The sequence below is a fragment of the Colletotrichum abscissum genome (genome assembly GCF_030869225.1).
Source record: "Colletotrichum abscissum strain IMI 504890 chromosome Unknown Scaffold_3.1, whole genome shotgun sequence".
Classification (NCBI taxonomy): domain Eukaryota; kingdom Fungi; phylum Ascomycota; class Sordariomycetes; order Glomerellales; family Glomerellaceae; genus Colletotrichum; species Colletotrichum abscissum.
The window spans coordinates 691,241-710,900 of NW_026850209.1; the positions used below are offsets into that span (position 1 = coordinate 691,241).

At 54.7% G+C, this 19,660-nt stretch overlaps 7 protein-coding genes across 7 annotated transcripts; 4 read left to right on the forward strand and 3 right to left on the reverse strand.

The window, feature by feature from the left end:
* Positions 1 to 571: 571 nt before the first annotated feature.
* CABS01_01565 (uncharacterized protein) lies at positions 572 to 6,571 on the forward strand (the record flags this gene model as incomplete). Its single annotated transcript, XM_060534945.1, has 7 exons — positions 572 to 717; positions 783 to 1,050; positions 1,106 to 1,168; positions 1,227 to 3,677; positions 3,753 to 4,510; positions 4,565 to 6,397; positions 6,460 to 6,571. 7 exons carry the CDS (start codon positions 572 to 574, stop codon positions 6,569 to 6,571), a joined length of 5,631 nt encoding a protein of 1,876 aa, XP_060398134.1.
* Positions 6,572 to 7,159: 588 nt separating this feature from the next.
* Positions 7,160 to 8,519, forward strand: CABS01_01566 (uncharacterized protein; the record flags this gene model as incomplete). The annotated part of the gene is made up of 3 exons (XM_060534946.1): positions 7,160 to 7,706; positions 7,818 to 8,104; positions 8,217 to 8,519. The coding sequence occupies 3 exons, from the start codon at positions 7,160 to 7,162 to the stop codon at positions 8,517 to 8,519; spliced, it is 1,137 nt and encodes a 378-aa protein (XP_060398135.1).
* Positions 8,520 to 10,800: 2,281 nt separating this feature from the next.
* Positions 10,801 to 12,464, forward strand: CABS01_01567 (aldehyde dehydrogenase; the record flags this gene model as incomplete). Its single annotated transcript, XM_060534947.1, has 3 exons — positions 10,801 to 11,986; positions 12,039 to 12,380; positions 12,439 to 12,464. 3 exons carry the CDS (start codon positions 10,801 to 10,803, stop codon positions 12,462 to 12,464), a joined length of 1,554 nt encoding a protein of 517 aa, XP_060398136.1.
* A 771-nt stretch (positions 12,465 to 13,235) lies between these two features.
* Positions 13,236 to 14,003, reverse strand: CABS01_01568 (uncharacterized protein; the record flags this gene model as incomplete). Its single annotated transcript, XM_060534948.1, has 1 exon — positions 13,236 to 14,003. One exon carries the CDS (start codon positions 14,001 to 14,003, stop codon positions 13,236 to 13,238), a length of 768 nt encoding a protein of 255 aa, XP_060398137.1.
* A 456-nt stretch (positions 14,004 to 14,459) lies between these two features.
* CABS01_01569 (uncharacterized protein) lies at positions 14,460 to 15,455 on the reverse strand (the record flags this gene model as incomplete). The annotated part of the gene is made up of 2 exons (XM_060534949.1): positions 14,460 to 15,305; positions 15,435 to 15,455. 2 exons carry the CDS (start codon positions 15,453 to 15,455, stop codon positions 14,460 to 14,462), a joined length of 867 nt encoding a protein of 288 aa, XP_060398138.1.
* A 624-nt stretch (positions 15,456 to 16,079) lies between these two features.
* On the forward strand, positions 16,080 to 16,827 carry CABS01_01570 (ribosomal protein L17; the record flags this gene model as incomplete). The annotated part of the gene is made up of 2 exons (XM_060534950.1): positions 16,080 to 16,295; positions 16,420 to 16,827. The coding sequence occupies 2 exons, from the start codon at positions 16,080 to 16,082 to the stop codon at positions 16,825 to 16,827; spliced, it is 624 nt and encodes a 207-aa protein (XP_060398139.1).
* A 290-nt stretch (positions 16,828 to 17,117) lies between these two features.
* On the reverse strand, positions 17,118 to 19,464 carry CABS01_01571 (uncharacterized protein; the record flags this gene model as incomplete). Its single annotated transcript, XM_060534951.1, has 4 exons — positions 17,118 to 18,417; positions 18,476 to 19,226; positions 19,292 to 19,393; positions 19,452 to 19,464. The coding sequence occupies 4 exons, from the start codon at positions 19,462 to 19,464 to the stop codon at positions 17,118 to 17,120; spliced, it is 2,166 nt and encodes a 721-aa protein (XP_060398140.1).
* Positions 19,465 to 19,660: the final 196 nt, after the last annotated feature.

Below are 19,660 nucleotides of genomic sequence, written 5' to 3' on the forward strand. Positions count from 1 at the left end.
CCGAAAATAGCCAACGGCGTGATCAAAAACCTTTCCAGCAAGCCCGATTTGGCTGGTAAAAAGAGTAGGCAACGATATACCAAGGGTTCCAACAGTGGCGGTCCCCTGTCATTTTAAGATGAATTGATTGCCTAGAGCCTTCCCGCCTGCAGCAAGCAAACCGTGTTGAGATTCCGAATACAGACGAACCCGAACTCGCTACTGCAGCGTGAGACGAGTTGCTTACTTGTGGGACAGCGGTACAAAATTAGAGGTGGCTTTGGTTCAGCTGAATGACACTATTGGCGCAGTCGGACGATCGTTGGCATCGCAGGATTACAATGCATGGGGGTGGCTGACACCGCTAAGGTCGTTTCGGGCCGCCCAGTTGCAGGGAAGGGGGCTTATTAGCATTTTGGACCCCAAAGTGGCAGCCCTGTCAGGCTATGCTTATTACGCCGGTGCCTAGCTCCGTGGTCGGTTCGTATTCAAAGCTTGTTGATCCCCAGTTTCTCGGAAGTCGCGGTTGCATTTGTCGTTTTGTCAGGTTCGTTTCGTTGTGTATGTTTCTTCGCAGCGAGTAGTCACCATCATGTCTATCCGCCGCACGGGAACGAGAAGGGTGCCTCACGGCGCCCCTGGGGCTCCGAAGCCCAAGACGACGTATCAGACGGTTCAGCAGGGCTTCAGGGAACTGTACAATCCTCAGAAGGAGACTGGGTCTGCCATTGATGTTGAGTATGTCTCGATCTTCTCAAGTTATGAGTTGTGGTGGTATCTCAAGAGTCTAATACAACCGATAGTGTTGTCTTTGTGCCTGGATTAGGTGCCCATCCGGAGGACAGCTGGAAGTCGGAAGCCGGTTTCAACTGGGCAACCGGAATCTATGAGGGTGTCACGAAAAACTCGTCTGAATCTACCAGCAAAAAGGATGGTCTGGCGAGGGACTTCCCCAAGGCTCGCATACTTTTGTACCAGTATGAATCAGCATGGGTTGGGGATCTCAAAGTCAAGACTTTCTTGAGAGACATTGCCAAATCAATGTTGGAAGGGCTGCAAGCGAATCGTGAAGTAGGTTGATCGTGCTGAAGTCTGAATCGCGAGCTTGATCTAATTTGAGATTTAGAAAATAAGAGATCGCCCCATTGTCTTTATCGGACACAGCATGGGAGGTCTGGTTATTGCCAAGGTAAGAACCCGGCTACAATTGAATTGATGAAGTGAGTCGAGGCTTACGGAATGTCAAGGCTATCACACTTGCAGCAGAAACATACAGGGAAATCTTCCCAAGGCTGTTTGAGTGCATCGCTGGATGCGCCTTCTTTGGAACGCCGTTCGGCGGTGCTCAAGTTGCCGCCATCGCCTCCATGCTGGGTAGTATCGGCGAACAACTCGGGTATACCAAGTCGTCGGCGTTGGTAGATATGATGAAGCCCGGAGACGAGAGCTTGAACGAGCTCCGAGGCGACTTGCTGCGGTTAGCTGCCAAAATGAGCCCGCACGTCCAGCTCTTTTGCTTCTACGAGAATCACCCAACGGACTTTACTCAAGCAAAGCTAGGCCCAACCATGTCGAAAATCGCAAAGACGGTCGTTCCCAAGAAGCTGCAAGACTTTGTGTCCAGAGAGTCGGCGACATTACCTGGAATCCAGGAAATGGGTCTTGCCGCCAACCATCGAGATCTTGTAAAGTTTAGCGACTTCAAGGACCCCCGGTACCAACTCGTCAGAGAGCCGCTTAAGAGACTCATTCATGGCGCCAACCTGGTCGCCAAAAACAGACTCAACTCAACCCGTGGAATCGAGCCAGAGGTTGTCAACAATGTCATGGAGTTGCTGAACGGCGGTCAAGTCTCGAAGAAGCGCAAAATGCTTGCGCCTCAGTTCCCACCATCGATCTGGATTCCCAAGGCGGAGGCATACTTGGAGTGGTTGAAAGAGGACCACGAAGCGGGGAGCGCGACACAAAAGCACAGAGGACAGGCACTGTACGTCCGCGGTCCAGAGGGAAGAGGAAAGACGCGAGCGACTATGGCGGCCCTCCAGGACATCGACAACATCATCTCAGCCGACGAAAAGGTGAACCACGGGCGAGGAGCCGCCCTCGTTGCGTACTTCTTCTGCGACCCGTCTTCGGACTTTTTGACTGCTGAGGACTTGCTGAAGTCGCTGGTGCGGCAGCTCATCGGCCAGCAAGCCACCTTGTCTGTGTACGCGAAGCACTTTGTGAAGAAGAAGGGCGAAGATTCGTCAAAAACTTCGGCGAATCTCACAGTGGAGAACCTGTGGCAGACTCTTCAGGATATTCTCACAGACGAGTTTATCGGTCGCAGAGTCTACTTCGTCATCAACAACTTGCACGTTCTGCCTGAAGATGCCGAGTCAACTGTCAAGTTGATGCGGTTCCTCAACGCCGAGCTGCAAGAACTCAAGACAGAGGACGACAAGCGAGTGCCTACCAGATGGTTTCTCACAAGCCGGGAAGTCCATCACGTGGAAGACTCGTTGAAGGTGGACGGAATCCAACTCATCGATCTCGAGGATGACAAGTACTGCGACCAGGTTCAGCGGGAGCTGCGCAAGGCGGCACAGGAGAAGGTGCAAAAACTCGGCGAGGACAAGAATTACAACAAGGCGCTCACATACTATGCGAGCAGTCTAATTGGTAAGAGGGCATCCAACAGTCAATGGATCAAGCTTTCCTGCATGCAGCTTGCGGAGCTCCCTAAAGCAGAAAGTGATCTCAAGATTAGACATATGCTTGAGGGTATGCCTCAGGAGCTCAAGGCTCTCTTGGACGCTGCGTGGGCGCAAATCTTTCAAACCAACGAAAAGGAGACGGACAAGATAAAGGAGCTGCTGCGGACACTCGTTTTGACGTTTGAAGAGCCTACCGAGGATGAGCTTGTTGTTTTGGCGGGCTTTCCTGCCACAGAATCAGGAAAGGCCGAGCTTCAAGATTTGGTGAAGAAGTGCAGGCCGTTGTTGACGGTGACGAGAAGCGGCAAGTCTGAAAATACCATTGGCTTCATGGACAGGGTCGTCAAAGAACATCTCCTGGAAAAGGAGACGTCCAGAAAGACTCTTGGCATGTCGAATGACGAAAACAAGTGGCAGCAAGGCATCATTGCGCTCCGGTGCTTGGCTCACATCAAGGAAGCGTTCAACTTTCCTGAGGAAGTGAAGCCTGTTGTTGAGGAGGCTCAGGAGGAAAACGAAGAGGCAGAGACCCAGTCTGCCAAGGACGAGGACGAGGAGAGTGAAGTATCCGAAGCAGATGGGGAGGGGAGCGCCGCTACTGAGTCTGAGCAAGACGATTCGGACAGCGACACGGACTGGGACGACGATGAATCCACCTACGGCTATCAAGACGACGAGGCCGAAGAGGCGAGAATACTGGCCGAGAAGGTGCTACCCTACCCCATCAAGCACTGGCTGCACCACGCCAGCAGAGCTACACTGGAGATCGCGGAGGATCTCAGCGAGGATGAGTTTTGGAAGAAGCCGGAGTCTTTGATTAGGTACCGGTGGCTCGTCGTCTACATGTCCATGACGAAAGTGCTCGATGGCTTTGAAGCCAAGGAGTTGACTGCTTTGCATATCGCCGCTGCGGTCGGATTCAAGCAGCTTGTCTCCGCGCTCATCCAGAACGGCCATGAGCACGAGATCAACAAGAGGGACAATCTCGTCAATACCCCTGTAAGGCTACATTCTATCCAATCTTGAGCCACTGCCAGCTCGGAAATTTTTGCTAGTTACTAACATTCGTGGCAGCTTCATTTCGCCGCATACATAGGCAGACCAAACATCGTGGACGAGCTTCTCAAAAGAGGCGCCAGTATCGACGATGGTATCGATATTGGCGAGCAGACTCCGCTACACATGGCGGCATTTGCTGGCCACGTCAAAGTCATGGAAAAGCTCATCAAGAGGGGCGCAAATGCCAACGCCATCGCCAGTGATGTCGGCCCAGTCATGAATGCCGCCATTTCTTCCGGTAGTCCAGATGCCGTCAAGCTACTTGTCGAGAAGCAGGTTTCGCTAGCCGTCGAGGACGAGAACATTGACTCGCCTCTGGCGTTGGCTGGTCTCCACGCAGACCTGTCCATGTTTGAATATCTCACGCAAACCTACGCTGACAAGCTTCCGGCCAAAGAGTTTGACAAGGCCTTCATCAAGGCTGCCGTTTCTGGCAGGGTGGACGTGTTCAACAAGTTACTGACTTACTCTCACCCCCAAGAGTGCTTCCAGACTGCGCTGAAGGTGGCGGCAGAGGAGGAGAACTGGGACATTGTCATGATACTTCTGGAGCAGCGCAGAGGTCTCGACTGCAACGATCTCTTCCTTAGTGCGGCAACTACGGCGGAGCATCAAGACAAAGTCTTGGAGGCTGTCTGGAAATACACCAACGGGAACATCAGACCGGAGATTCTCAATGAGAGTCTATATGAGGCTACTGATCTCGAGAAGGAGTCCACAGTCAGGTTGCTGATTGATGACTTCAAAGTCAATCCTAACGCCACTGGAGGATAGTAAGCAACCTAACCTACTACATCGTTGTGGAGGACCAGACTAACAACGTTCAGTTATGGAACCGCCTTGACTGCCGCAGCATATGATGGCACCCTCGCTATCGTCAAATTACTCCTGGACAGAGGTGCTGATGTTGACGCACCAAACGGGTGGGCTATCCAGGCCGCTGCTGCGGAGGGCCATTACGACGTGGTCAAAGAGCTTCTCAACCGAGGTGCCGACGTCAATGATCTTACCACAAACGAGAACTTCCCACAAGGAACGGCTCTACAGGTCGCTTGCGAATCGGGTAAGGTGGAAATTGTAACACTCCTGCTTGAGCGTGGTGCCAACCCCGACCTCGGTACTGGAGAAGATACCTGCCCAATCATCGCCGCTGCCATGAAAGGAGAACAGGCGATTCTCGAGCTCCTTGTCAAAGCCAAGGCCGAAGTCAATGTCTTTGGAGGCTGGGACAATTCGACAGTCTTGATCAACGCCGTCATCAACCTTCCGGTCGAGTCACTGCGCGTTCTTGTGGATGCGGGTGCCGACGTCAACCTGGCTGACCAAGAGGCCGACACACCCTTAATTGTTGCCGCTCGGGAAGGAGATGCGGACAGTGTGAGGTTCCTCTTGGATAATGGCGCCGACATCTTCCACGTCAACGAGGACAACGAGAACGCCCTTCAATCAGCCATACAGTACGGAGACGACGAAAACTGTACAGCAGTGCTCGTGGAACGTGTCTCGGAACTGATGGCGGCTTTGAGCAAGGCCATGAAGAATGGTAATACGGCTGTGACTGAAGTGATCCGCAGCGCTGCTATTGCACACCAGGGTCTCAATTACGACGATGACGAAGATGCGAAGTCGACACAGAGTCAAGATGACAAGCAGCCGACGGGCTCCGAGGATAGAGGCGATGTCTTCGACGAAGACAATGACAAGGGTAGCGACGAAGACACCCCTCGGACGGAGTCATTCCCCAACAGCGCCAAGAGAGTCGACAACGCAGCGTCCGAGGAAAGCGCTTATCGGCCCGTGAGAGAACTATCCGAAGAGCTCGAGGCCGCCCTCGTCACCCAGGTCTCGTTACTTCAAAATTTTACCTCCCCACCGCCCCGGCCAGAAAAGGTACCGGAGCGAGAGCAATCCGTGGAGATGCCGCCAACGACGATTGCGGAACTGCCCTCCCAGCGCAGATACTCCCAGCAAATGCAGCTGGAGGAGCAGTTGGGCCACTACGAATTCGACCAGCTCACCCGTATGGACTCCTACTCGAAGCCCGCCTTTGTCAAGCAGCCGACGCTGCAGTGGGCCACGCAAGCCGAGAGCCTGCCCGCCAGCGAACCGCTCCTCTCGCCCGGCCAGGCCCCGATCCGACGGAAGCCGGCGCCCAACACGACGACGTTCGGCGCATCGTACACCCAGAACGCCTCACCCGCGCCGTCAAATGTGTCAAACAGCCAATTCTCACCACCGGCGCCCTCGGCCGCGCTCCGTAGAGCGAGTATGGACCAGCGCTCCTCGTACCAGAACTCCACCTCGTACCCGGGAGCGCCTACGTACCAGGGAGGAGCGGGATACGCCGCCAGCCAGACGCACCTCGCTTCTTCTTCACAGCCCCCGCCGGCCGCATCCGCGACCAACCTTGGCCGGATGTCGGTGGACTACCACGCCCCGTACGACCCGTCGTCGTTTGACAGACCGACGCACAGCCCGGGGACAACGCCGCCGCAGAAGACGCAGCCGTTCCCGGATCTGCCGTTCCAGCCGCCGGGTGCATGGCAGAATAGCCCTCCTCTTGCGGGTAGTCAACAGCAGCAGTCTTATTTTGGCCCGATGAGTGGATCGCCGCCTCAGCAGCAGCAACAGCAGCAGGAGTGGGTTGGTCAGGATGGAAGGTGAGTTTTCTCTCAATACTAAACCCCATCGGCTACGATGGCAAAGCTAATGTTTTGCGTAGCAGGCCTGATATGAAATCCCATCGCTCCTCTTTCTTGGGGATGAAGAACACATTGGATAAGGCGAAGCAGTTTAGCACGGGCATCATGAACCGGAGACCGTCAGGATTTTGAGTGGCATGATGCAGTTGGGCGGATAATGCGATGGAGTGGTGTTGTACGAAATTCGCAAGGAGTTAATGATACCATAATGAAAGTTTCAATATGATCGTCAGAGTATTCTTCGCGAAATCCGGCGTGGAAGATAGTTCAGTGCGTTCCAGTTGACCTAGCCGCAAGGTTCAAGAAGTATTGACATAGAAGACAATTTGATTGTTTAAAAGTGGCTGTTGATGATCACAGTATAACAGATCACAAACGGAATTTGATGAACATGCATTATATCCACCCTGGTATAAAAAATAAAATAATAATTGATGCATTTGTATTATCTAGCTACCTAAACCTGAATAGCTTTCCTGCCGAATCCAGATGCTTAAAGTATTGAGTCTTCTCACAACGTATCCTTGAATCGACTTATACTCATGGTTGTGGCGTTAGCAATCGAAGGACCCACATGCGTGGCTTGATGGTTGGATGTGGCTGGAGCTTGATCCAAAAATTTCCGGGGACAATTCCCAACTGGCCATCTTAGCAGAGCGCGATCAATCCCAGGAAAACCAGCATTGTCCTCTGGCCAATGTAAACGGAACCACGCCCAACATGGCAGCAACAGGGCAAGCATTCCGACTCTGCGTCCGCAGCAGTCGTCGGATACCATCGACGCCGCGCATCGCCGCAGCCCGCACGACGACGACGGCGACGACGACCCAGAGACGAGCCTTTACCGCCAGCACCACGCAACAGGCACGGAAAGAACGCGAAGAAATCTATGAAGATCCGTACGATCGCAAGCGCGAGACCGTCGAGGAGCTGGTGGCGCGCCTCAAGCCCGAGGAGGTGAAGAAGCTCGAGAGGCTCCAGAAGCAAGACCCCGAGTTCCAGTCCATGTCAGTGGCCGAGTCCTTGAAGGCGCGGATTGCGAAGCAGGGGCCGCTCCCGCCGTTGAGATCGACGAAGTCGCCGAGGCAGCAGGTACAAAGGAATTCGTTCTGGTACGATGACGATGACCCGACGGCGCCGATAGATCCCGCGTTGGAGGAGTTTGAGGAGGACGACATCACGCCCATGGCGCACGGGAAGCTGGATGAGATTCGCGAGTACAGACATTACCACCGCATCATGGCGTGGGAGATGCCGCTACTGTCCAGTACGTTGCAATTCCCATTTCTGCTCCTCCTTTTAGCTCCTCAGAACCCCCCTTTACACTCCCTCTCCCCTTGGACAAAACGAACGATGTGCTGACTACGGATCCAAACAGAGCTCGCCAAGCCTTTCGAACCGCCCAAAGAGGACGAGGTGTTGCGCTTCCGGTACACTTCGTACATGGGCGAGCACCACCCGGCGGAGAAGAAGGTGGTTGTGCAGTTCTCGCCGGCCGACCTGGGGCTCACCGACGTGCAGGCGGACAAGCTCCGCAAGCTTGTCGGGCCGCGGTACAACCCTGAGACGGACGTGGTCAAGATGAGCTCGGAGAAGTACGAGCATCAGGCACAGAACAAGCGCTACCTCTCCAACTTGGTGGACGACCTGATTGCCAGCGCCAAGGTAAGCATTTGTCTTCACGATTTCACATGCATATATGTCCCCGATACACACGCTTGCCAAGTCTAGTTTTGTTACGAGAACCCAAAACTAACAATGGAAAACTCTACAACAGGACCCCAAGGATGATTTCAAGGACATCCCCCTCGACACACGGCACCACGTCTTCAAGAACAAGCCCAAGTTTCCCAAGGAGTGGCGCATGAACGAGGAGCGCCGCAAGGAGCTCGACGATTTCCGCCTGCGGGCGCTCGAGATCGACGCCGGCAAGCTGGAGGAAGGACAGGTCATCGACGGCACGGAGAAGATTGAGCAGTTCCTCGCGGCGCCGCCGCCCGAGACGGAGGGCAAGGTGGCCGAGATGGTGGCTGTCCGGGGCCGGGGCGGTAACAAGCAAAAGGGTCTCGGCCGTCGGTAGAGGGTTAGATCGTACTTGCACCATCACCCACTACCACTGCTCGGCTTGAGTGCCGCAGCCTCGGTGTGCCTCTTGTCCAATATCTGTATTATCAGACTTGGTCGGGGGCGAACCAGAAACCTTGTGTATGACTAGGCGGCTTGGTCCCGTTCATGGGACTTTGGCCTGCCCTTGTAACATCTCCATGTATACATCCGTGCCAGATCGGAGTTATAGAAATTTTAAAAAACAACGGTGGCTTGCGTTTAGATGCCCGTATCGATGTTATATGATGTGACAAGTCAAGGCTTTGTCGTTGGCAGCGGCTTGGTTGGAGGATAATGCCGGCGGATGGGAAGAGCTTGTCAAATATGGGCGGTAACCACGAATTGCTGACACCATCCTCTCATCATTTCCATTGTGCCATAAGCTTATACGACTAGAAGCTTGTACTGACGACCGAAAAGTTTGAGGGTTACAGTCCTTTGTTTGGCACATCTATTCTCGTCTGATTAATAAACAAATCGGCCGCCGTCAATGACATTCAAATATGCATATTTCGTTAAACAGCAATCCGGGATGGAACCCACCCGCTTTCCGCGGCCATGACTATTTTGCCCAATCGAGCTTTAGAGAAACAATGGGGTTAAATCATATTCATTGAGATTAAAAAGGGGGACTTGACTTAAACCTGAGTTAGGAAAATAGACGCGCTTTTTCGAGGACAGGGATTGCTTGCGTCTACCTTAGTCAGCCGTATTGATGGAGACGTGTTGAGTGATGATGCCTCGGCAACTTTTTTCTAATTTATTCCCCTTATGTCCTGCTCACCATTTTTTGCAGGCACGGCAGGCTAGGACCAGATCGTGCAGGTGCAAATGGGCAGGGGGTGGCGCCCTGTACCTATGTGGGGAAGAAACGGAGCAGCGGGATTGGCGAGCGGCGGCGCCGTCTTGGGTGATCCCGTCTTAACCAAGTTAGCCTGGCACGACCTGGCTAGAGCTCCCAAGCTTTTTTTGCCTCGGACTTTAGCTAAGGAAACCTCAAAGCTCAAGCATGCGCTCGTCAATCTTGTGAAGTGTTATCTGACATGGACCGTGAGGATGGACGGTTCACCTGAAGCTATTAGTCTCTTCAAAAGACAGCTCGTTGATTCTCTAGTTTGGGGCATGGAACAAACTAGAGAAGAACGAAGAGCTTCCACGACCACGATAGCAATAGTTGCTTAGGTATGGAAAAGATAGAGCGTTGGCAGATGGACCACAGCGCAGGACATGGACAGGATGGGACGGTGTCCCCGTCGCAGCCCGCTCCGTCGGGACATCTATGCCTCCTTTCCCTGTCCGTCCTATTATGCGGCGCCATTCGCTACGGATCTGTCGTAGTCCTCTCTACCTGACCTTTAGTAAGGTATACCATGAAGGGGAAAGGAAGAAGGATAACAGTGCTGCTGGGTGCCGTTCACATGCGTCTAGCGCACCGCACCGTTCCCGTAGCTTCCCTGCCCGCGCCTTCTTGGGGAAACGAGTTCGTTTCCAACGTGCAGTGCAGCGCATTTGCCTCCCTTCCCCCCTGCCTGCACTCACCAGCGTTCACCTTATCCCGTCCCCTCTCTCTACTGTACGGGTCAGACAAGTAATACATCACCATTCGCACTCGCATCATACAAGTCCCGCCATCAGCCATTGCACCCATGATACTGCAGATAGTTCTTTTTCCGCGCCACCCACGGGTTAACAATATTGCTGGCCACGTCCCAGAAGTGAGAAATTGACAATCACTAAACGATTCAGCTTATCCCAAGGACCCGGTTGACCTTTCCTACGTTCTCCTTAATAAGATACCTCACCTGTTAGGCCATCTCATGCGCCGAGGTTTCTAAGCCCGGAAGTCCCTACCCGCACATTCAAGGTGCCTCTCTCTACCTTGCTACACAGTACCTCACTTCGCGTACGAACTAAGGTACCTATCCATCACACCCACGCGACACGGAGGCCGAGCACAGGTGGAGCTCTGTCGCATCCATCACTTTTCCCCTACAAAGCGACCGACGCCCTCTGCATCGGCTTGGCTGCTGATATTTGCTACTCGGACTACATAAGTCGAGGCAACCCTTACAACTCTATCTACCACCACCAACACCACCTTCTCTTCTTTTCCGCGACCCCGAATCCCGACCATTGCCAACTTCCCCTCACGAATCTCTCCTCTCCCTAGGTCCGGTTCATCGCAACAAAGGAAGTCCAGGAAAGAAGCACCGTCCCTTACACACTGAAGAACCGCACATCTCAACGCCATCAAAATGTCGCTCGCAACCGACACAAAGATCGCCGAGTTCACTCACACCTCAACCGACGACATCTACCGCCTCACAGACACCATCCGCGCCACCTTCCGCTCTAACAAGACCAAGGATCTTAAGTACCGCACCCTCCAGCTCCGTAAGCTCTACTGGGCCATCAAGGACTACTCCCCACAGCTCTGCGATGCCCTGCGCAAGGACCTGAGGAAGTGCAAGCACGAGGCCGTCCTCTCCGAGGTCGACTGGTGCGCCAATGACTGTCTCTACATGCTCAAGAACCTCAGCAAGTTCGCTGCCGAGGAGAAGTGCGAGGATGTGCCTCTCACCTACGCCGCCCTGAAGCCGCGCATCCGCAAGGAGCCCCTGGGCATGGTTCTCGTCATCGGCGCTTTCAACTTCCCCGTCCAGTTGACCCTTCTTCCCATCATCGGCGCCATCGCCGCCGGCTGCACCGCCGTCTTGAAGCCTTCCGAGAGCGCCCCAGCCACCGCCATGGTCCTGACCAAGATCTTCGAGGTTGCTCTTGACCCCAAGGCCTACACCGTCATCAACGGTGCTGTCCAGGAGACTCAGGCTCTTCTTGACGTCAAGTGGGACAAGATCATGTACACGGGCAGCACTGCCGTCGGCAAGATCATCTCCAAGAAGGCCGCTGAGACCCTCACGCCCGTCACCCTCGAACTGGGTGGTCTGAATCCGGCTTTCGTCACCAAGAACGCCAACGTCAAGCTCGCCGCTCGCCGTCTCATGTGGTCAAAGTGCCTCAACGCCGGCCAGGTCTGCATTTCTCAGAACTATATCCTGGCCGACCGTGCCATCGTCGAGCAACTCATCCAGGGCCTCAACGCTACTTACAAGGAGTTCTTCCCCAGCGGCGCCAAGAACAGCCCTGACTTCTCTCGTATTGTCAACAAGAAGTCTTTCCAGCGCATCAAGAAGATGATTGACGAGACGAACGGAAAGATCGTCATGGGTGGTGGTTTGGACGAGGACCAGCTCTACATTGAGCCCACCGCCGTGCTGGTCGATTCCATGCTCGACTCCGTCATGAAGGATGAGTCTTTCGGCCCAGTTTTCGCCATCATGCCGTATGATACCCTCGACGACGCAATCAACATTGCGAACCAGGTATACAGGACGCCTCTGGCGCTCTTCGCTTTTGGCAATGATCAGGAGAGCAAGCGAAGTAAGCAAAGCCCATTGTTTGTAGACAGGTGACCATACTAACTTGCTGCAAGTCCTCAACGAGGTGACTTCTGGCGGTGCCACCATCAACGACGGCTTCTTCCATGCCTCCATGTCGACTGTCCCCTTTGGCGGCGTCGGTGATTCCGGCACGGGCAACTACCGCGGTCGCGCGTCCTTCGACGCCTTCACCCACCGTCGCTCCGTCGCGCAGACTCCTTCGTGGCTGGAGAAATTCATCCGTGTTCGCTACATGCCGTACTCCCCCAAGGAGCTCAAGCGCCTCCAAGGCATGACAAATGACAAGCCCGACTTTGACCGCAATGGTATTCAGGTCCGCGGGGTGGGTTACTGGGTCAAGTTGGTCTTGGGGCTCGGCGCGAAAGGTGCTACAGGTGCGTTGTTGAGATGGGTCTTGGCCCTGGTAAGTATGTACACCCTAACCCAGCGAAGGCGTTCTTAGGACTTTGATCGGATGAAGTTATGGGTTGCAAATTTGAGTTTCAAACACAAAGAGCGTTTATCACACTTCACCTCCGCTGTTTCGTCTCTCTGGTACCCAAACACACTTTCCCAAGTGCGATTGTCACTGTGGTTTTTTCTTACCAAAAAAAACCACAACCTCATCACAACACATGCCCTCGCGCACCTTTTTCCTTTGATTGTAAGTTTAGTCCCCCTTCAGATATGACCTGCCTTGGAGAGATACTGGGGGACACGCGAGAAAAAAGTTTCGACTTGTCGTTGGACACACTCGCTTGGAGTGAAGGGACTCATGTTGCTGGGATGAAAATAGGGGGTGTGAATGTAAGGCTTAGAGAAGCCTTGGTACTATCCCCCATCTCAGACGCAGTCTGTATGGTACTGTGCTATATACCATTTCCTATACGTTATGCGATAGTAATGTGAAGAAGGCAAAAAGCATGCCTTTGACGTTCGTTAAATATTGGCATTGTTCGTGAAAAGAGATTTGGAATTCTGCGTCATCAAATGAAATCAATACGTATGGCGATCAAGGTCATTTCTTTCGTTTTACGTTGCATACTATGTTTTTGCAAATTCTAAGATGACCTACAGAAAAAAGGAGAGAACCCTTCATCGATCACGAATTGAACCCAAAGCGAAGCAAAGATCAAGGCTTGTGGAGGAAGACGAATTCACCGGCCACCTCCTAAACCCCTCAACAACTTGCCTCCTAAACTTCCGAGTTTCGACAAAATAAAAGTGTGCCCTGACTAATTCCCATAAAATCACCTCGCAGTCCCAACAGGAACACCCCAAGACCCCTTCGCCAACTCAACAGGCACATTCATCTCCAACCTATCATCGTCATCTCTCATCACCACCGACGCCAGCGCGCGGGGGGGTTTGGTGAGTGCAGGTGACGGGTCCGGATCAAAGTAGCCCGGCCTGGCGTCCGACCTGTCTCTCTTCCTCCTCCTTCTCTTCTGCTGTCTCTGACTACCTCCCAGGAAGGTCGAGGAGACGATGGATGAGAGCGTACTTGATCTAGAGAGACTGTGCAGCTGGGAAGGGGTCCTAGTTTGGCGTCTCTCCTTCCCGCCTGATGATGTCGTCTCCAACGTAGAAGGTTTCCCAGAATCGTGGGCTAGAATCCCCGTCATCTGCTTTTCCTTGCCTTGCTCCCTAGTCTTGGGAATAACCAGCCCCTCATCGACATCGTCACCACCACCACCATCGCCACCACCAAGCGCAACATCCAGATTCCCCTGCTGCATAGCCGCACTCCTCTTCCTACTGCGGCGACTCGGCTCACCCTCGGTATTCGACACGGCGGCCAGCGCCGCGGACGCAAGGCCCCGATCTCTGGCGAGCCATCGCGCGTCCCGGTGCGCCTTGTAGGTTCTGAAGCCGGCTTGTGCCGTGGTGTCTCCGTCGACGAAGCGTTCGAGGAAGAGTTGGACGCGGTCGCGGAGGCGGATGAAGATGCGGGCGGGGGTCGCTCGCGGTTCTTGGTGCTGACGTTGTCGTGGGCATGGTTGGTGGGGTGTGGTCATTGTTTGTACTTTGAGTCGGTGATGGCGTTAAGTCTCGAGTCTGTGAAGGGGCGGTCTACTTTTCGACATGAGAGTATGATCGTGGGCGAGGTTGGAAGACGCTGAGCTGTCTTGTCCTCCGCGAAGCCTCGATTTTCTCGATCTCGGATCTCGTCCACCGTTCCGCGACCCCCCTGAATGATAGAACCTATAGGCAAATGAAATCCGAGTAAAAACGGCCCGGCTGTACCACTCACACCTGTCCATGTCCCACTTCCGCCCGCGGGAACCAGGGAAGAAGACTGACGATTCCACAAAAGAGAAACAAAAAGAAGAGGCTTGCCGTTTTTCATTCTATATGTGTGGTCTGGTTGGTAGTACAATAATCCCACCATCCGCTCTCCTCCCGCCCCCCTCAATCCCGCGTCTGTCACGTCGACAATCGGGAGAGAGAGGTGGTTCAAAAACCGCGGCAAATCAAATACCCCGAAGCTGCGTATTATCCTGCTCGTCCATCTTGCGGTACCGCTCCGCCAGCACCTCCTTGACGCTCTTGGTCAACCCGCTCGGCTTCTCGTACCGCTGGTGCAGCGCCTTCTGTACCGGCGTCGTCGCGGGCGCCACCGCGCCGTCGGCCTTGATGCTGACCTTGTCCTCGGCCACGCCCACCGCCTGCTTCGCCGCCACGAGCACCGCCTCCCCTTGCTGCCGTCCTTTGTCCACCACGTCGCCGACGACGGCCTTGACCTCGGCGGCCTTGCTGTCGACAATCTTCTTGGCCTCGGCGGCTTTCGCGTCGAGGAGCTTCTTCGCCTCAGCGGCCTTGGCGCGCGCAGCCTCCTCGGCAGCGAGGCTCTTTTCCCTCGCGCGCTCCCACGCGCTGCGCGCCTCCTTCTTGATCTCCGCGCCGGTCGCCTCCGCAGCGGCAGCGCCCTTGGCCGAAGCCTCCTTGGCCAGCGGGACGGCGCTCTTCTCGACGGCCTGCTCCGCCTCGCCGGCCTTTTCAATGGTGCCGCCCCAGAAGCGCGCGGCGCCGCTCTCGAGACCCTCGCGCACCTCGCCCCAGTCGGTGCGCTGCGCCCAGCGGACGGCGTTCTCTACCTCGCGGTTCCAACGGTCTTTGGCGGAGGTGAGGAGCGTCTCGCGGTCCTTGACGGCCTGTTCGGCGCGGGTCAGGGGCGGAGGGATGCGGATTTGGGGCTCGAGGAGGGAGGAGAGGACGTGGTGTTGGGTGCGGAGGGTGTGGGACTGGCTTTCGCGGTTGCGTTGGTGGGCGAGGACTGTGAGGTAGGCTACGCCTAGGGTTACGGTCACACCGCCGGTCTGTTTGATGAGGTATGATAGTTAGCTATACGATATGCTAATAGTGCGTGTATGAAATCTCCGTCATAGGTTGCTGGAGTGCAAGAGAAAGAAAGAGAGAGAAAGAGAGGATGAGGGAGTGTAGCGTACGAATCCAGTGGTGAAGCCCATGATGGCTGATGATCCAGTCCAAATGCGACGGGCGCAATTGAAGACTGGGATTTGATATTATAGTTCCTCTCCGTAGATTGTATTCGGCTTCAAGGTTTCATGATGCAATTGGAGCAAGCACGTCGTAGGAAGTCGAACCGAATTGGCGTTGTCGCTTGTCACTGAATTGACCTCCGAGAAGCGGGACGGGCAGCTTCGGTGCGGAATGACGTTAATTAATCGGGCTTGCGAGCGAGCGAGCGACTTTCAGCCTCCCCGGGTGGATTTCGGCGACGGGCAGGGGTCAAGGTACCTTAGCACCTGGCGGCAGGAACACTGAACTACAGTCCCCGCCTAATTGTCCCTCTAAGCCAACCAGAGGCTCCGAACCACCCTACGCCAAAAATTTGGGAGACGACAGCCGACGGATTGCAACGAGCGACTCCAGAGGCTATCAGCACGGCTTTTTTGACGATCCAATTCGATTCGATAGCCTCAAACTGCTCCGAAGTCCACCGCCCTGTTCACCACGCAGAGCAGCCGTTCCTCTGCAGCCTACGGACGAAAACGAAACGAAACGAAACAGGTTGCTCCCGCCGACTTCTCTCCCTCAATTGAGACGACTTCAACACATTCACAGCAGCCATGGCGGGAGGTCTCACCAAGTACCGGCATCTGAGCCGCAACTCGTCGGCACGACAGGCCCTGCTTCGCGGCCTCGTCACCTCCCTCGTCGCCCACGAGCACATTCACACCACCTTTGCTAAGGCCAAGGAGGCCCAGCGCCTCGCTGAGAAGCTCATCACCTACGCGAAGCGCGACAACGAGGAGACGAGGCGGAAAGCTCAGGCGATTCTCTACGTGAGTTGGACAAACACCCCTGGTGGTCTCGGCAGCTCTTCAAGATGGAAGAAGCTACTAGTCCCCAAACAGAGACGAGGTTCAAAAAGAACGAACCGAGACTGACAAAAGGATATAACGTTAGACACCCCACGACCTCCTCCCCAAGCTCTTCGGCGAGCTCCGCACACGCTACTCCGAGCGCCCGGGAGGCTACACGCGCGTGCTGCGCACCGAGCCCCGGAGCACCTACGACCAGGCGCCTTCTGCGATTCTCGAGCTCGTCGACGGGCCTCGCGACGTGCGCTTCATGATGACGGCCAAGGCCGTCGCCCACGACAAGGACTCCGGCCACCGCAGCACCGACCTGACCAAGAAGAACGTCGCCAAGGTGACGAGGTACCGCAAGGACGGCAAGACGGCGTTCGACGACATGGTGGCCAGCTTCAGGCTTCTCACGGCCCGGTCGGATGCGAAGGCGGCGAAGAAGGAGGAGTTGTTGGAAGGGGCCAAGGTCAAGGCTAAGAAGGTGAAGGCCGCCAAGAAGGCGTAAAGCCGAGTGGAGGCTTTTGTTTTGATGCAATGCCAGTCGGTATAGGAGGTCTGTCGTCTGCTGGATAGGGGCAAAAACTTTGCTCAAAAGCAGAGAGGACGATGTGGCGTGAGAAGAAAATGTAACTGATAAGAATGGTGTATTATCAAGAGGGAAATACCTGGCCAGTCTATAGATTACTGTCGTGTAGGGTATACATGTATACTACGGAAGCTCCAAAAAGACAACTTTTTAACTTCTGCCATAATATGGCAGCAAAACACATCCATCTTGCCCCATTCTCCTTGTTCTTACACAAAATCAAAGGTATCGCCCTTCTCCTGGATCATCTTGCCTACGCGCTGCGTGCTGACCACGCGTTCCAGCTTCATGACATCGTACTTTGAGAACATGATGCGCACGGTACCTTGTCCAGGCTCGATTCTCATATCCTGCTCGCTGCGCGCGAGGTAGTCTCCCGCGATCTCGCGGTAAAAGATTGGGTTGTCGGGCAGGCCGTACATGATGACGCGCTGGACGCCGCGGATCGGCGTCCGCCGGAAGTGGTGCGCTCGCTCCGTGTAGAGGAGCACCTTGTGCCGGCCCGTCATGAAGTGGGAGCGGGCGCGCGAGGCCTCGGGGACGTCGGCGTACTCGGAGATTGTGCCAAAGGAAAGGGCGGCGACGGCCGGGTTGGCGGAGAAGTAGTTGCGCACGCGGACGAAGTCGAGGTAGGAGGGGATGAAGATGAGGGTGCCCGAGGTGTCCCTCGCGCGCTTGATGAGGGAGGGGAGGATGGCCGAGACGAAGTAGTCGAAGCGCGCGTCGGGCTCCTTTTCGAGGGAGCGGCACTCGAAGCGGGAAAAGGTCTGGCGGGCCTTGATGCCTAGCTGCGTGAGGACGCCCGGGTAGTCGGCCTGGAAGCGGACCTTGCCGGCCCAATTGTGGCACTGCGTGCGGAAGAGCTCGGTGAGCTCGGGCGTGTTGAAACCGGAGAGGACGATGGTTTGGCGGAAATATTTCGCCTGGTCGTCAAGGTACCAGCTGCGCACGCGGCCAAAGTCGCAGCCGTGGGCGTCCTTTGGCTGGAGGTTCATGTGCTCGAAAATGTACTCGACGTGCTCCCAGTTCTGCATGAGCTGGGCGTCAGCCTGGTCAACGACGACCATCTCAATGGAGCTGAGAAAGTCGTAGTCCATCTTCTTCTTGTCTTCGTCAGAGCCGATGGCCATGCGCAGGCCCAGGGGACTGGCAAGCAGGATGTCTGAGTTGTAGAATTGTGAAAAGTACTTGACGGTCTTGCGCGTGAACTTCATACCGATCCGGAACATGTCGTCGTCGTTGCCCTCGAAAAGGTCGCGGAAGTCGGCGGGCTTGTCGTCTCCGAATTTGACGTCCTCATCAGTGTACGCATCGTCGAAGCGCTTTCTGTTTTCCCGCTGGTCCGGCGCGCAAATGTCCTCGATTGTGTTTGCAATCGTTAGGCAAGATTGTCTTGTTGGCAGTAGGAATAGGATCTTGGGGCGCGTGAAGCCCTGGTCCCTGAGCTCGAGATCGGCATTCTCTTCTCTCGAGAGTTTGTAGTTGTTCTTGATGACTCTGTCTCGGGTCCTGTTTGTATGTAAGCGTTTGAAATTCAAGGCAAGTCACGTCCAGGTAGGTCCCTTACTTGAAGACGTGGTTGACGGCGTGTAAGCATACAAGCTGCCGTAAGCCGTTGGAGTTCTGAGTGTTTCGGTTATCATACAACACGTCGTTGTAATTGAATATCGTCGGAGCAATCGCTCGTTGCAGCGTATCGAGTGAGCCAATCTTCTTCGAGGCGATCTCCCGCAATTTTTGCTTGAGCTTGAGGCTATCCAAGCCGGAGATCGGTGATGGGATCGTCGGGGCGTCCGTTCCTTCCGCTTGAGGGTATGTCACCACAGCCTTTGAAACCTTGGACATTGTTCGCTTGAAAGTCCAGTCATTCTTCTGGATCGCCTTGACTCTCTTCGCCGTCACAGCTTCGTCAGGGGTAGCGAAGTGGCTGTCGAACGGATCTGAGGCATCGACGTCGTCTTCATCGTCGCTCTGCTCCGCTTCCTCTTCCAAATCAGCCATTGGGTCTTCAGCCTCCTCGACCCTGTCAACATCTTTGTCCTCCTCCTCGGCCTCATCGCCATCAGATTCAGACTCGGATCCAGATCCAGCTTCAGACTCAGACTCGGACTCGGACTCGGCCTTGGCGGTCGCTTCTGGTCTGCCGCTCTCGAGCTTCCGTCTTTTGGCACTTGGCTCTGAAGACTCCTTAAATCCTTGGAGGAGCGCCATATAAGGCCGTGTGTTTTGAGGCTGCTCATCTTCATCCTCATCATCAGACATGGAGACATCAGAATCCTCCTCTGCCTCAGAGTCTCCCTCTTCTTGGGACTCATCATCTGAAGTCCTGACAGTGTTAGATTATCATAAATTTTCATAAAATGTTCGGGAAGGTTAAACATACTCTTTTTCTTCCAGACGTGCAGTATCGAATCTTCTGCCTCCTCTTCCTCTACCTCGGCCTCTCGCACCTCCTCTCCCTCTTGTGCCTCCTCTTGCACCTCCTCTGCCACCACCACGGGCAACGCCTCTGCTTCCTCCCCGGAATCCGGCCCGACCTCTACCTCTTGGGCCCATTATATCTTACTTGCTGTCAGTGCAAGTTCTGGGTAAACACAGACAGCAATGTATGAGCTTTCAAAAGAAAAAATAGATTAAAAAGTGTTGTTTACCGAAGCAAAACTCATTCACTTGGTCGACGGAAAAAAAGTTATAAGTCGGCCATATCAGCCTTGCAGAAAATCCCACACTAGGTAGTCACTAGCCACAGCGG